The sequence below is a fragment of the Athene cunicularia genome, assembly GCF_003259725.1.
Source record: "Athene cunicularia isolate RWA chromosome 7 unlocalized genomic scaffold, athCun1 chr7_part1, whole genome shotgun sequence".
NCBI lineage: Eukaryota > Metazoa > Chordata > Aves > Strigiformes > Strigidae > Athene > Athene cunicularia.
Genome location: NW_020799107.1, coordinates 20,844,308 through 20,859,333, shown reverse-complemented (window position 1 = coordinate 20,859,333; position 15,026 = coordinate 20,844,308). Strand labels below are relative to the sequence as shown.

The 15,026-nt window shown below is 46.2% G+C and overlaps 1 protein-coding gene across 1 annotated transcript; it reads left to right on the top strand.

The window, feature by feature from the left end:
• Positions 1–1,089: 1,089 nt before the first annotated feature.
• On the top strand, positions 1,090–13,405 carry CNOT9 (CCR4-NOT transcription complex subunit 9). Its single transcript, XM_026852988.1, has 8 exons — positions 1,090–1,104; positions 5,625–5,804; positions 6,914–7,029; positions 8,338–8,447; positions 9,210–9,319; positions 10,243–10,341; positions 12,240–12,331; positions 13,018–13,405. The coding sequence occupies exons 2-8, from the start codon at positions 5,763–5,765 to the stop codon at positions 13,190–13,192; spliced, it is 744 nt and encodes a 247-aa protein (XP_026708789.1). The 5' UTR covers positions 1,090–1,104; positions 5,625–5,762; the 3' UTR covers positions 13,193–13,405.
• The last annotated feature ends 1,621 nt before the right edge of the window (positions 13,406–15,026 follow it).

Below are 15,026 nucleotides of genomic sequence, written 5' to 3'. Positions count from 1 at the left end.
AGAAAGGTTGCAGTGGCGTGGGGATTTTAGTTCTTTACTTGTTTGGTGGAAAACAGTACAGGTAGTTATCGCTGCTGTGATCTGTATGTGTTCCTGGGCATATGAAACACAAATATTGACATGCATAAGAATTTGAAGATGACTAAAATAAGGGAGAACAAACTCTTCTTGTCATGTGAAAATTATGTCTACATCAAATTTCGAGTTGTCAGCATTGATGGAGGTGATGTGTCATGGCTGTTTTGGCATAGAAGAGTTTGCTGTAGGAGTTAATTTTCTTCTGCAAGGTAAAAAAACCCCAAACAAATCAAATATATAGCTCTCCCTTTCACCACCCCCACCTACTTCTGTCAGCTCTGAGCCTTGTAGGGATCTGCAGGGGGTTGGAGAATGATTCTGTTTTAAAAACAAAAAGCTCAATCAAAGGAAAATATTTTGTTTTAAAGAGACCTTTGGCATCCCCCTCTGACTGTGACACCGAATTTGCACAGATAAAAACAACCTCTTAGATTTACATTTTGATTGTGCTTCTGCTTTCATGTGTGCCGGGCTGTCCCACTTCAGGTGAAATTTATCCATTTCTTTAAATATTTAGCAGTCTAGCGTTGATGTTAATGAAAGTCTGGCGCTGCTATTTTGAGCATTGCAACAATGATAGTAATTTTCAGTGTCAGATTACTGCTTCTCGGAGGAAAAGGGAGATGGGAGGAGGGAAGAGCGAAAAAAAAAAAAAATTGTTTCGGGTCTAATAGAGTTTGTCATCAGCCTGGCTGTGCCAGACAGATGGATCATGAATACTGTCTAGACGCTCTCTGCCTGAGTGGAGTTGTGGTCTCTAAGGACAAGCAATGAGACGCCGGCTTAAGTGACTAGGGAAAGTCAGGACGTGCTCCCCTCTAATCAGATAGCCATCCGGGCTGATCCTGCCCCGCTGGTGCTGGGAGCCGGTCAATACTGATCTCAGCTGAAACTTGGCTATTACGGGGCTTTAGGGGCGAAAAGAGAGGGATGGTGTTATGACGCTATTGATTTCAGCTACATCTGGCCAGGGACCAGGAGGGCTTCCCTGCTGGCTGGGGGCCCTGACTGTCATCCTTCCACCCGGTGTGTATCCTGTAAGTTTTCCCTCCTTCCCTCCTCTTGCTCGCTGTGCTCTCTCTCTGCGCCCGGACATTCCCAGGAGCTTACTCTGTTCTCTGGGGAGCTCTTACTTTGGGCCTTGTCTACAGAGGGAACGAGGAGATAGCGAAAAGTTCCTCAGGACAGCAGGCAAGCAGGAGGAAATGCAGAGACTGCCTATTCCTTAATCCGTTTTCCTACAGTACCTTGCAGTGTTTTCTGTAGGTGGTGCTTGTCCTCCTCCCCATTAGAAAGCTGCCAAGTGGGATGCTCAGGCTAGTGGGAATGGAATGGTACCTTGGCCTGGTTGAGTTCAAAAATGGAAGCCAAGTTTGAACAATCTGGTTATTGCATTTAATCTCCCATCCGAGTGGATTTGGGTTTTGGGTTTTACTTCTCCACTTTCTCTTCTTCGTTATCCCACTCTACTCAGCTCATGTGAGGCCGCACCTGACTGAACTGTGTTCAGTTTTGGTCCCTCCTATACAAAGAAGATGTGGACAGGCTGGAGAGGGTCCAGAGAAGGGCCCCAAAGATGATCAAAAGACTGGGAAGCCTGCCATGTGAGGAAAGGCTGAGAGAAGTGGGTTTGTTCAGCCTCAAGAAGAGAAGGCTTAGGGGAGACTTTGTTGCCCTATTCCAGTATTTAAAGGGTGACTACAAAGAAGATGGGAGACTCCCTTTTTGCAGAGAGTCACATGGAAAACATGAGGGGTAATGGGTACAAGTTACTCCTGGAGCAATTCTGACTGGAAGCAAGAGGAAAATTTTTCACAGTGAGAATAATGAGCCATTGGAATAATCTCCTCAGGGAAGTTGTGGATTCCCCAACATTGGACATTTTTAAGATTCAGCTGAATAGGGTGCTGGGCCACCTTGTCTAGACTATGTTTGCCAAGAAAGGTTCGACCAGGTGATCCTTGAAGTCCCTTCCAACCTGGTATTCTATGAAATGCACATTCATCATGTGTGTAAGACTTCCCAGAGTTGCTTGAGTCTCTGGTATGTGTTGGGTTTGGGAGGTGTATTGCCAGACCAGCAGTTAGAGCTGTTTTCAGATGAATTTAGCTCAAGGATCTGCTTGGACTAACAAGCAAATGAGTAAAGTACTTATGAGCAGGAATTGAGAGAACTTTTAAAGTCTTTCCACTTTAAGTGCTTGTGACTTTAAATTGGTTCTTGGAGTGCTGGCAAGTACTTCTGACTTAAAAGACACTTTCTGGAGCATGGAAGGGTGGGCAAGATCATAGTGATCTCTCTTAATCAGCATTTACATTTTTATAGCAACATAATTCTGAAGTGCTTGTTGAAATGCATGAGGGACTATTGTATCTTGTTAATTCTCTGTCTGTTCTAGTCACCTCTGTATAAAAGGGGGGTTTTAAGACAATTTTAGCAAAATAATCTGTTTCAGGAATAGAAATCAACTTTATTTTGGGACTCATTTGAATGTATATTTAATTTATACATAATTCACACCACCTGGTAGTTCTCTATTGAAATGTTTTCTACCACAGTCAGTATGCTTAAACTAAAGCTGACAGGGAAGAGTGTTTGGCCCTGGAGATATGCTTGGGAGCTGTGGTAAATCATGTTACCTCTTCGTGGGGTCATGAATTGGCTCGGGAATCCCTTTGGGGATTGTGAATACTGGCGTGATAAAGCTGTGGTAAGCCAGAGCATTGGTCTTTATACAGTGATGCTGGTGGCAGAACTGACATTTTGATTTCAGACCTGAAGACAGAATGACATGCTGAGAGGCTCAAGAACAGGATAAAACCAGTAAATGTAGCTGTAACTAGCAGTAAGACATTGAAAGCCCAACTCAAATCAGCTAATTCACTGCTGTTGAAGTTCAGAGTTAATTTTGGTATTTGAGTTGGTGATCTATCAAAATAGTATAAAAAGGACATGTAGCATCTTAGTCAATGTTCTGCTTTAGTTGACCAGTGCTCTACCAGTGTGGCTAGCAGCAGCTGCTCAGTTAGGAAGAGAAAGCCAGTTGCCTAAATCCAGTTTGTTATATATTTGTTGGAGATGTAATCAGGCATGGATGGTTGAAGTAATGCTGTTTCTCCGGAGGAAGATGTTACAAGATCTTTCATGATGCAGAGGTGGCTGGCTTGTGCTGTGTTGAGATACTGTTGGTAACTTTTACTTTCCCTGTGTGCAAAAGAAAGTCTTCCTGGCAGGGTTCTGTCTCAAAGCTTGCAGGATTTGTGTGTAGCCCTCAGTTCCCCAGAATTTTATGTTCTGGAGGGAGAAGGGGGAATAACAGTAAAGTAGGAAATTAGGAAAAAAAAAATATTTCAATTTAAACTAAAATGAGAGGAGCAGCTGTAGAGCCTGTGAAAAGCAGTTGGTTCTGGCTAAGACAGATATTGGACATCATAAACCTAATTGTGTGGAAAATCTACTTAGTGTTCTCTAGGGATCACAAGCACATGATTGTGCTTTTAAAGGGTCGATGTATTTAAGCTTACAGGAACTGAAACTTCCAGTGAGTCTAGAAAAATAGATGGAAGCTTTAGATAACACAATTATAATAACATTATTGCTAGACTGCTTGTCACTCTACCATCCCAAATAATAACAAATGAGCTCTGTTCATTCTCCCTCTCTTTCTGAGCTCCAGTGTAGGAGTTGCTATTGGAATTGTACTTCCAGCTGTAGCAGCACAATAAATTTGTTGGGAGAACTAATTTAGTGTGAGGTTCTGGAAAAAAAAAAATTGAGTAGAGAAAAAAAAAAGAGGATAGGAGGAAAGATGAAAAGCTTAAAATGTATTTGAGCCCTAGAGTATAGGGATTGATTACAGCATATTGGCTTATATAGAGACATTTAAGTTAAATAATATGATGGAAGTGGCTGCAGGAGAGATAAATCCCACAGCTGGGAAAGATGTCTTTGGATGTGACTGTGGATATAATATGTGGATGAACAGAGGTGGGAAACTTCTGCAGGAACAGAAAGCTCAGAGGTGTCTGCCAAAGGTTAAGAAGTCTCCCTGCATCCTTTCTGCAATTCTGGAGGCCTGCCTCTGGCATATGGTTTCAGGTTTGGTTCCAGCCACTTTCAGTTTTGTATTCTCTTCAGTGCCTCGGTAATGAACAGTTTAGTAGTAGCACTGCTGTCAGTGCTGTACAGGCAGTGCTCACATCTGTTGTGGTAAGTGAATGAAGAGTTTTGGTCTGGGCTTAAAAAAAAAAAAAAAATACAGTCCATTCTCTGTTTCCAGCTGTGATTGCTGTAACATGTGGGGATGCTGGGCTAGCTCAGGAGCGTGCAGGCTAGCTCAGGAGCAGTAGCGTACAAACAGGGCTGTGCTTTACTCGAGTAGTAAACACTGTGCTTTGCTGGAGTAGTAAACACTTCAGCAGAATATTTGACTAGGTTCTGAACTGGCTTTTGGAATTGTTCACACTGGAGGTTTTAATGCTGATGTTTTTCTTCCTCAAAAATTTGTATCTGAATCACCAAAGTGTCCACCTGAGAAGACTGCTGAGCATTTGTTTGCACCTTGAGTGCTTGTTGTGCCAGCGGAGATGAGACAAAATTTCACTGGAAGACTTGCATCTTGCCCTCCACAGAAACTATGCTGCAATTCCACAGTCCCTGTTTCTCTTCCTTTCCTTTCCTCCCCAGCCCTCCCTCTCTCTCTTTTTTTTTTTTTTTTTTTTTTTTTTTTTTTTGTTGGCCTTGGTGCTGTCCTTTCTCTGGTATTCCAAGAAAGGCAGAAAAGAAATCCTGCATTTCTGCCGAGTAGTAGAAAATGTGCCTTGACTGAATAAAGATCTGCCCTTCTCTGGGTTTATTTTGAACAGGAATTCTTGCACAAAATCAGTCTTGAAAAATTCCCTTTTAGCTCCATGCATGTAAACAGGATACCTGGGGTGAATATGAGATGTCTCTAACAGCAGGTATTACTGGCTGTGGATAGTGCCATGCTGATGTTGGAGTAGTAATAATTTTTCTAGTATTTGTATGAATTTTTTTCTCATACATTGGGTGAATTGTATTGTGAGGTTCCAACGTAATGGACGTTTTTGGACAAAAAAAAAGGTAGCATTTGCCTTGCTTTGAATTTGTGGATGCTTGCACTTGAAGCATGAAATGAATGCATGCTAAATGCAGGTGGAGCAAAGTGATAGCTGGCTAAAGTATGCGTGACCTCCCCAGAAGCTTTGCTGGCACAGGCAGGCAGCAGCATGGCTCCCTTCTATTGCTGAATGAAGTTATAAGGTACTGCTTGACAAGTGGATTAAGAGAGACTGTCCTAACAAGTCAGGCCATAAAGTAAAACCTTTGCATTTCAAATAGGTGAAATAATCAGACTAATCTGAGGAAGAGATTCATATCCAGGGCATCTTAGTGCAACTTTAGTTCCTCCCTTCCTGGTCAGGACTTTCTTGACCGCTTTTTTGCTTATCTGCCAGGTTGTGGGAAGGGTTTGGGTGAGACTTGGATAAAATGTTTGGACTGAAGTTTTCTTGTCTCCCTCCCAGCCAGTGCCAACAGCACTGGCTCAGGTTGACCGTGAAAAGATCTACCAGTGGATCAATGAGCTGTCCAGCCCCGAGACACGGGAGAACGCGCTGCTGGAGCTGAGCAAGAAGCGTGAGTCTGTGCCTGACCTTGCCCCGATGCTGTGGCACTCATTTGGCACAATCGCAGCGCTCCTGCAGGTGGGTAGGACTGGCAGCATCTTGATTCCGTGGTGCAGCACCAGCACATTGCAGAGCTTGTGTGTCCACGGGGCAGATCTGGGTAGGCACCAGTGGGGTCCCTTATTGTTGTTGCTGGGAGTATGATGTATGTTGAATCGTGTGGTGGTGGGGCAGATATGGGAACCCCATTGGCCATTAATTATCGGTAGCAAGGCGTTCTGTGCAGGGACTGTAAGATTTCTAATTAGACAGCTTATATAGTTGGAAGGGGAGCAGGCGAGTTCTTGGCTGTATGAGCTCCCTGCGGATCACGTTCTGCTTATTTTCATACAGTGGTGTAGCAGAGCCAGAACAGTTTTTACTCCTAAGATCTCTGGTTTAATTTATTTTGCATGAGCTTGAACACTTCCTGGTCCAAAGGTTACCCCTGCAGGGAGCCCACTGGAAGGGCAGCGTGAGAATGCTGCTCACTGCTCCAGAGATCCTTGGGTGGGACTGTACCTGCATTTCATGTGAAACCGAGTGGTTCAGCTTATCTATGGGCAAACTACTCTACAGCTGATGACTGGCCATCTCTCAGTGCCAAATCTAGTTACTTCTTTCGAAGAAGGAAAGAAAAGAGTGCAGGATTGGCAATGTCAAACTATTCTCGGAGTGGCCCTCAAACAAGTGAAGAAAATTAGAGGGAGCTGTAGTTGGAAGCAGGCAGAGTTCTGAATCAGATTTCTTGCCATCAGCTGCTTCCCCTGCATTGAGTTAAGAGTTACTGGCAGATACAGTATGAATGGAGTGGGTGTGCTCTGCCTCTAGGCAGAGGAACAACACTCCTCTTCGATCTGGAAGTTCAAAACAAAACAATCCCTACACTAGTAAAGAGCCAGAAAATCAAATGAACCTGTTTTTACTGAAATTAAGGTTTGAATGTGTTCCTGTGACTTGTCAAATTTACTCTGACCCAGCTCTGCCCTTGTCTGGGCAGCATGGTGGCTGTCATGTAACTTCAAAATGATACTTGGTGAAAGCAGAATGTCATCTCCTGTCACCACAGTGCCTTGCTGAGCAAGTGCTTCAGTGCAGCTTTCTGATGTTTTTCCTCCTTTAACTTATCTTTGTCTGTTAATTTTTAGGAAATTGTAAATATTTATCCATCAATCAACCCTCCGACTTTGACGGCCCATCAGTCCAATAGAGTCTGCAATGCTTTAGCTCTACTACAGTGTGTTGCATCACATCCTGAAACAAGGTAAGTGTTTCCAAGTACGTGAGCGTTCTCAAGTGTTGATGTTGACAGCTCAGCCTGTCTCTTTGACTCTGGAAGTATGTTAGCTCCTTTTTTTTTAAAAAAAAAAAAACAAGAGAAGTGGAACAGAGGACAGAGCTGGAAGGTAGGCAGCTGCCTGCTGCTTTTACTTCTTTGCATGCATTATCAGGATGACTGCTTTATGGTGGCCCTAAATGCATTGCATTCCCTGGATCATCCTGAGATCCTGCAAATTCCCAAAACAATTGGGTTGTGGCAGCTCCTGTGAGCTCAGCCAGAGATGAGGGTGCCTTTGTGCTGAGTGCTGTGTGCAGGATCCTTGTTTTAATGAGCTTACAGTTATTTAGACCAGCAGCTTACAGTTATTTAGACCAGCTGTCCAAAGGTTGCATTGAGCAGGACTGTCCTTCCCAGACACTGTGTGTGGCAAGGGAGCAATAGCAGAGTGATGTCTGGAGTCTTCAGCCAGTGCCTGACAGTTTTTCTCAATCTTTGTCCAGCCCATGTCAGCAGGGGAAGAGATAATGTTGGTTCAGCCAAAATCAATAGCTAAAACTCAGAAGAAAACTACCAAGAGATCCATGATTTCATACTTCTGTTCCTGCTGAGAAGAAAGTGCTGCATAGCTGAAGTTGTTTTTCAGCTGCTGCAAAGTAGTGTTAAACAGCAACCCTCTATGAGATGATACCCTAGGAAATAAGGCAGTTTTACACCACACACCTTTACATTTAAAGTTTGAAAACAAAGGAGGAATGTTGGTTGTGCAGGAGAGCTTCCCTCTGCTAGCAAAGCAATCTCCAGGTTTTTTCCTTCAGTCTGTATTTCTCACCATTGTCAGAAGATGGGATGTCACTCCTGGGGAAAGATGGTTGTGCACATTTAAACTGTGGTGCTGCCTAGACATCAGCCAGTCTGGATTTCTGTCATGCAGAGGCTTTGCATATGCGTTGTGGTTGACTATCCCTGCCCATGGGAGCCTGCAAGGTAAAATGCAACAGTGAATGTACAAAGCAGAAAGTCTGGGTGCCAGGAAGAGGTAATAAAAGCAACAGGACGTGCTTTGTTCCTCGTCAGCTGGAAGCAGCCATGCAGGTAACTGTCAGTTTAGTGTTAGGTTTTGTGCTGTGCAGAATTTACTTCATACCTTTCCATCGGAGAACAAACTGTTACGCTCTTTTAAGGAGCAGCAGCAATGGTTTCTGTCAGGAATAGCCTGAGGCTCTGCATGGTAACGATTGTGTGCTTGCTTTGTTTTCCGTGTCTCTCATGTTGGGTGTTCTTTTCCTACAGGTCAGCTTTTCTGGCAGCTCATATCCCTCTCTTCCTGTACCCCTTCTTGCACACAGTTAGCAAGACACGACCATTTGAGTACCTGCGGCTCACGAGCCTTGGAGTGATTGGTAAGTAGCCACACCAATCCTGGAGCACTGGTTTCTTACCAAGTTGGATGCAGTTCATGCTGTGGGTATGAGACCTGTACAACCAAAATCACAGGTCTCTCTTTATTGGGATTTTCTGGGTCCTGTAGTATTAACAGGAGGAGCTGCTCCTTTTCCATCGGTTGTAGAAGCAGGTTCCTCTTAGTCTGTAGGAACTGGTCTTTTCACTAATAAGAAAACACTGAAGTCTGTACCTTGCCAAAAACATGTTTCCTGTGAGTACAAGTACCTGCAGGCTGCCTTCACCCTCAGTCGAGCCAGCTAGACACTGGCATGGGTGGGTGCAGACTGGGCTTTCTTTGGGTTTTTGTCATTGATTGGCTTGCTTGTATTTGCCCTGTCTTCCTCTTGCCTGTTTTTCTTCTTTCTGCCCCAAACATTTCTCTCTGTGTAAAGTAAGGGAGTCTTAAAATGCATTTCTTCTTCCCAGAAGAAGAAGAAATACTGTGGGTAGCATGATCCTCTTTGTGTTACCACTGGGAGAGAGCCAAGAATGCATCCCCTTTCTGAAAAACAAACAACCCCCAAACCCAGCTTGATTACTTTTATGCTGCCAAAACGATTTCTCCTCCAGCCATGTGCTGCAACATATTTAGGATGACAGTTGCTCTGCCTGCCATTCAGACTTAATGATTCCTAGGGAGGACACAGCCTTTGAAAGGTGAGATTTTTTTGGAAGCAATTTATCATTTATTGTTTTTTGGGTTTTGTTTTTCCTTCAAGGGGCCTTGGTGAAAACTGATGAACAAGAAGTGATAAATTTCTTATTGACAACAGAAATTATCCCCCTGTGCTTACGCATTATGGAGTCTGGCAGTGAACTCTCCAAAACGGTACCTACTCTTTTTGTCTTAAGACTTCTTGTTGTTCATCTCTGACTAACGAAGCAGCTAGTAACCTAAGGAGTTGGCTTGTGTCCTGTTGCAAATGCTGGGGCAACTCTGGGTGGAGCTTTTTACCTCTTCAACAAACAGACCAAACTTAAGTTGGAGTTCCTGAGCTTGGTAGTTTTGCTGGGAAAGATCTTGCTGCTCTCAACACTCATTCCCTCCTTTGCAACCCTTCAGAGTAACTTTCAGGGCTGACCTGGATCAACTTTCCTTGGCTTGAGAGAAAATGCTGTAGCTACACAGCGCAGAGGTTGGGCAGCAGCTGTTAGTGGTGGTTATGGGCATGTTCACTGCACTGGACCAGTTTTTCTTCTCTGATGAGGGGCCCCTTTCCCTCATGAGCTCAGATCTGTGGTCAGACTGGTCTGATGACCCAGGTAGGCTGGCCACAGGTTTTAGTCTGTGCGTACTTCTCTGGTGAACCCTGCTGACAGAGCTGGCTGAGGTTCTTCCAGAAAGTCACTTGTCTCATGGTGAATCAGTAGTGCTCAAGATGAAAACAGCAAGATGACATCTTGCTGTCTAGATGACAAGGTCAAGGGACAGATCCTTCTGCTTCTTGCTCTGTGACTAGAGCAGCATGCCTATAATCTTGAGGCTGTCCTGGCAGTAGTTGTTGTCTTTCACAACCTGCATCCAGTTATCATGTACACACTGCTTTGTATCCATCTCTTTTCTTTAGCCCGAGATGCCAAGCTTTGTGTAGTGTCCTATGTTTTCTTTTGGCTTTAAGCTTTTTCTGAGTAAAGTATTTGCTGCCTGCTGAAAGGCCTTTCAGCTCTGGGACTGTCTTGAAAAGAACACAGCACAAAGGCTGTCCCTTTTCAGGATAGATAAGTTGTTTATATGCTTTCTCACCATTCTAGGTTGCTACGTTTATTCTTCAGAAAATCCTCCTAGATGACACAGGGCTGGCATATATCTGTCAGACTTATGAGCGGTTTTCACATGTTGCCATGATACTGGTAAGATGATTTGTTTCCTGACCCAAGACCAACCTCCTTTTTTTTTCTTTTTGAACCTGGCTCCTACTAGCTGCTGCTTATTACTCTAATTCTTGTGTTGGAACACAGAAAGAGCAGACAGGTTTTGTCCATTCCCTGTGTCCTGTGAAGGAGAAGGTGGGATATTCATAATTTGTTCATCCCAGGAGTAATAACCCCAACTTGAGTTTTATTATCTTTGAGCTTACTGTGGGGAATACATGTCTGGCTTAGAATAACTATTGTCCTGCTTTTGTGTGTGTTTGGTTGGTTGCTTTTTAAAGAGCAGTCTCAGGAAAGGAAAAAGCAGCATTAAGTTAAGTGCTTTGCAATGCTGGTTCTGTGCCTAAATGTTGATTCTTTCATGGGGAATATTTATTTGTCTCTGTTTTCCCAAATGTAAAGAAAACATTATCTCCCAATTCACCCACGAACAGCAAAATATGAATGATTGTGAGCTGATGCCCGTAATATCCAATGTGACATGATTTCTGCATTCAGAAAAAGGATTGGCTTTGAAAATATATCTGGCTTGGGGGCAAAGTGCAAGATGCAATTAGAGACCCTGGGGTAGGGGATGGAGGGGAGGGAGAGATGCCAAGGATGAATCTGTGGCTGGGAAGGGTACAAACACAGAAGGATGTGAGTGATAAAGCAGTATTAGCATGGAAGGGAAATCCTAGCTGTGGTACAATCCCAATATTGGATGAAGCACTGACATGATTAATATTCTGTAGCACTATGGAGAAAGATGAAAACGTTCATAGACATTTCTGTTCTCTATTTCAAAAATTGGGATAGCGTACTCCTGTCTCATGAAGGTGATGATTTACTTCCTTGTCTGCTGATAACCAAGTAAGATGTTACGCAAGTATTAGATGCTTTTAAAAGAGCAAGTTAGCATTTGCCATCCAGGAGCTGTCTGAGGAGATCTCCGACTTGTTCTTTATTTCGAAGAAATACTGGTATCCTGGGGAATTGCTGAGAACAGGAAGCTTGCAAAAGGGCAAAAGAGGGGGACCTGCTAATTGCTAAGTGCCTGAATATCCAAATACAGGTGAATTTGGCTAATGAGGAAAATGGTGCTAGCCAGTGTAGTCTTACAGGAAAAAACCTAACTGGGGCAGATCTTACTGACTCTTAAATATGAGGAAGCAGATTGTTAAAATGCCTTCAAAGCACGTGTATGAAGACATCCACACCATTTGCTGGGCTGGGTGCATTCAAAGGTGCAACCATGTGCAAAGGCCTACACAGCGTGAGAAACAGATCTGCCGTGGTCTTGCTTTCCGGTAATGGCTTATGAGGGATGTAACAGAAAGAGAAAATACAAATCTTGGGTGTGTGATAAGGCCAGGTGCAGATCTTACTGTATGTGGTGTGGGTGAGCCCAGTCCTTAAGCATGGCTTCCCAGGCTGTTGTTAACGCTTTAAAAGGGCGTTGGAGTGAAGGCAGTGCAGATGAGAACAGGGAGTGTTTCAGAGCTTGGAAACAGACCTTTCAGAGTGACTCAGCCTAAGCATATCAAAGCGTTTGGGATATGTTTGCCTTCTTGCACAAGGGGCAAACCCCAGGCTCTCTTTAATCTAGAAGAGAGTTGGACCACTAAGCAGTCCTGGGGAATTAAAAACTGAATAGATGAGATCACCTTTCCCTGAGCTGCTGGGAGAATCCTTTCCGAGTCATGGCTAGTGCTCTTCTCAAAGGCATCTTGGCAGGCAGCGCCGGGCTCCATGCAGGGGTATCTAGATGAAACGTAATGGGCTGTGATGTGCGGAAAGCCAGAGTGAGAGACTTTGATGCTCTTTCCCAGTCTCTGCTGATTGTGAAGCTGTTCTGACAAAGACTTTAACTGGTGGTGCTGGCCTCTGTCAAACAGGGTAAAATGGTCCTGCAGCTCTCCAAGGAGCCCTCGGCACGGCTACTGAAACATGTCGTCCGCTGCTACCTTCGCCTTTCTGATAATCCCAGGTAAACATTTTAGGAGTTTGCTCCCTTGGAATTGCAGTTCCTCTCCACAGTGCCCATGTGGGGAGAGTCGAGGTTCCTCATGTGCTCTTGCATCAGCCTTAGCCCAGTGTGCAAAATGGGTGGGTTTTTTGGTTGCTTTGTGGTTTTTATTGCTAGTCCCAGGAGCTTTTATGGTACATGGGAGAAACAGTGACTGTTTGGGACTTGTACAGAATCAAGCTGTTCAGGTTACGACTGCCTGAGCTTAAATGTAGCTTGAACAAAGTATGAGGGAGGGGCTGAGGCAGAAGGTACACTGTGCTTTCCCTCTTCTGCATCACATGTGCTGTTAGCAGTAGAAGCCAATGGATTAAATTCAGTTGAGGGAATTCAAACTGATATCATGCTGATCAGCAGCTCTGTCCAAAGCCACTGGATAGTATGTGTTGTCTCAGACTCTTCTGGCATCGTATTGCTCTTGGCTGCTGGGTGTCAGGATGCAGGGGTTGGCTCGGTGGGGTCTGGTGTGAGGGGTGGGAGCCATGCTGGCTGGCCAAGCACCACATGCTGTGGTGCTGCTGCTGGGTGCTCTCCTTGGCTGGGCCTGCCAGGGAGACCTCAGGCAAAGGAGGGTCGTGTCCCCACTGGGGTTTGCTCCCCTCTTGCCCCTGTGAGTTTATTTGTTGGGCCCCGTTTCTTGTCTCTTGATGTAGGGCACGTGAAGCTCTCAGGCAGTGCCTTCCTGACCAACTGAAGGACACCACCTTCGCCCAGGTCCTGAAGGACGACACCACCACAAAGCGCTGGCTGGCTCAGCTTGTCAAGAACCTGCAAGAGGGTCAAGTCACTGACCCACGGGGCATCCCTCTTCCTCCGCAATGACTGCTGGGGGAGGTGGGGGACCGGGGAAGAAACAGCTCAGGTTTACAGAGAACCAGAAACAGGTGACCTCTTCCGCAACAAACTGGGCACGCCAGCTGGCTGCCGGCCTGTCGGACCATCCCACCCAACCAAGGGGCTGCTCTGTAGCAATGCAGCATGCCTCTGGGGATCACAACACCAGCAAATGCTGATACTACAGCTTAAAAAGAAAAATCAATAAAAACAATCTGTAAAGGTCCCCATCTCTTCAGGAGGCTTGGCTGGCATCTCTCCCTCCACTGCTAGGCAGGGGCTGGTGCGGATGTCTGCTCTTCCAGCTAGCTCAGCCTCCGCCCGAGTGGTGCATGACATGGGCTGTGCACACCACGTCCCTCCAGTTCCTTGTCACTTCTTGTTTACACGTCTGTTTAGATGAGTGAGCTGAATAAAAGCTGATCCAGTTGCTTTATCCCCTCTTAAGACTGCTACTCAGCTGCAGGTAGCCCAGGGACAGCTTTCTTCCTTGCTAGCACATCCTTGCTCCTGGCTCTGTATCCAGCTGGTGCAGCGAGCTTCTCTTTTCCTTTCCTCTGGCATGGAGGCAGTGTGCTTGCCCCAAGAGGAGGGGTGGATTACTTGTAATGAACCCACGCACCATAAGCATGTTTCCTCTGGGGGAGGAGAAGACATCAGGACTGTGGCTCTTGCGCTGTAAATAGCACAGTCCCGCAGCTAACCAGCGGCCCCGGGCTGATGTGTCCTGGCCTCCTGTCTAGCCCAGCTCTTGTGCAGTAGGGCTGCTGGTTGGTTCATCAAACGGAGCTTGGCGTTAGGAAACCTTTGTTGTGGTGGGCAGACTACTGACTGATTGTCCTCTGCCGCGGGACAGCTGAGAGCGACGTCCCGTGGGCTCCAGGTGCGCCGGCTTCTGTGGCCACTGCTGCCTGCCAGGCGCCTCTCAGTCCTGGCCCCCCTCCCTTTTCCCCCCTTCCTCCAGCTCATCTCTGCCAGCCGGGTGCATCCATTTCAGCTTTCAAACCTGCCTTGGCGTCTGCCTCAGCCCCACCGCAATTAGACTGGACCAACAGCCGCTTACCTGCCTTCCCTGGGCTGCAGGGTTAGCGGGGCTGCAGCGGGCACTCTGGGATGTGGCCGAGGACTCCCGGGCTCTGCTGCAGTGGAGGCTGCTCTTGGCTGCAGGCAAGCCTGGGCAGCTACTTGGTTTCTCCCCCCTCCTCGAATAGCCCATTTTGCTGATCATCTGCGGTGTCGTGCCAACAGTGTCTTAAATCCCATCTCGTTTCCCTTCCCTCCTCCCTTTGCAGCCTTGCATAACCAGGGCAGAGCACGGCCTTTTCCTTGCCCCCAGGGTCCCGTTTTATAACCATTGCCTTCTTTTCCCTCCCCTCCACCCTGACCTTGACAGGGTGTGAAAATGCTTGTTGGGTTTTTTTGTAAGTTCAGATTAATAAATAATAAAACCCCAGACAGCAACATTGCTCCTGGTCTGGTCTCTTGGGGAGGGCAAGCAGTGAGGGGGGTGGATTTATTGCAGGTGGGAGGAAGGAGGGAGCTGTGCCAGCTTGGGGATGTGAGCTGGGGAGAGTCTGTGGCCTTTCCCGGTGGGAGCTGCCTGCAGCCCTGTGTCCCTCTATCTCTCCAGGTAACGTGGAGGGGTTTTGGGGAGGAGGTGCTGCTCAGTTTTGCTTTGGAGGAACCTTCCTGCAGTGTGTGTGCAGGCGCTGCCCACACTTGCCCGGGGCCTGGCGCTGTCAGAGCACCGACAGCCTCAGGTTTGGTCCCTGCTCTGCCTGCCCCAGGGGTGTCCCAGCTCGGGTCCCTGGGGGGGGGGGGG

Coding starts and splice junctions, on each gene's coding strand:
- CNOT9 (XM_026852988.1), top strand. CDS start 5,763: ATGCTGTGGCACTCATTTGGCACAATCGCAGCGCTCCTGCAG. Junction 7,030..8,337: donor GCATCACATCCTGAAACAAG/GTAAGTGTTTCC, acceptor CTTTTCCTACAG/GTCAGCTTTTCTGGCAGCTC. Junction 12,332..13,017: donor CGCCTTTCTGATAATCCCAG/GTAAACATTTTA, acceptor TCTTGTCTCTTG/ATGTAGGGCACGTGAAGCTC.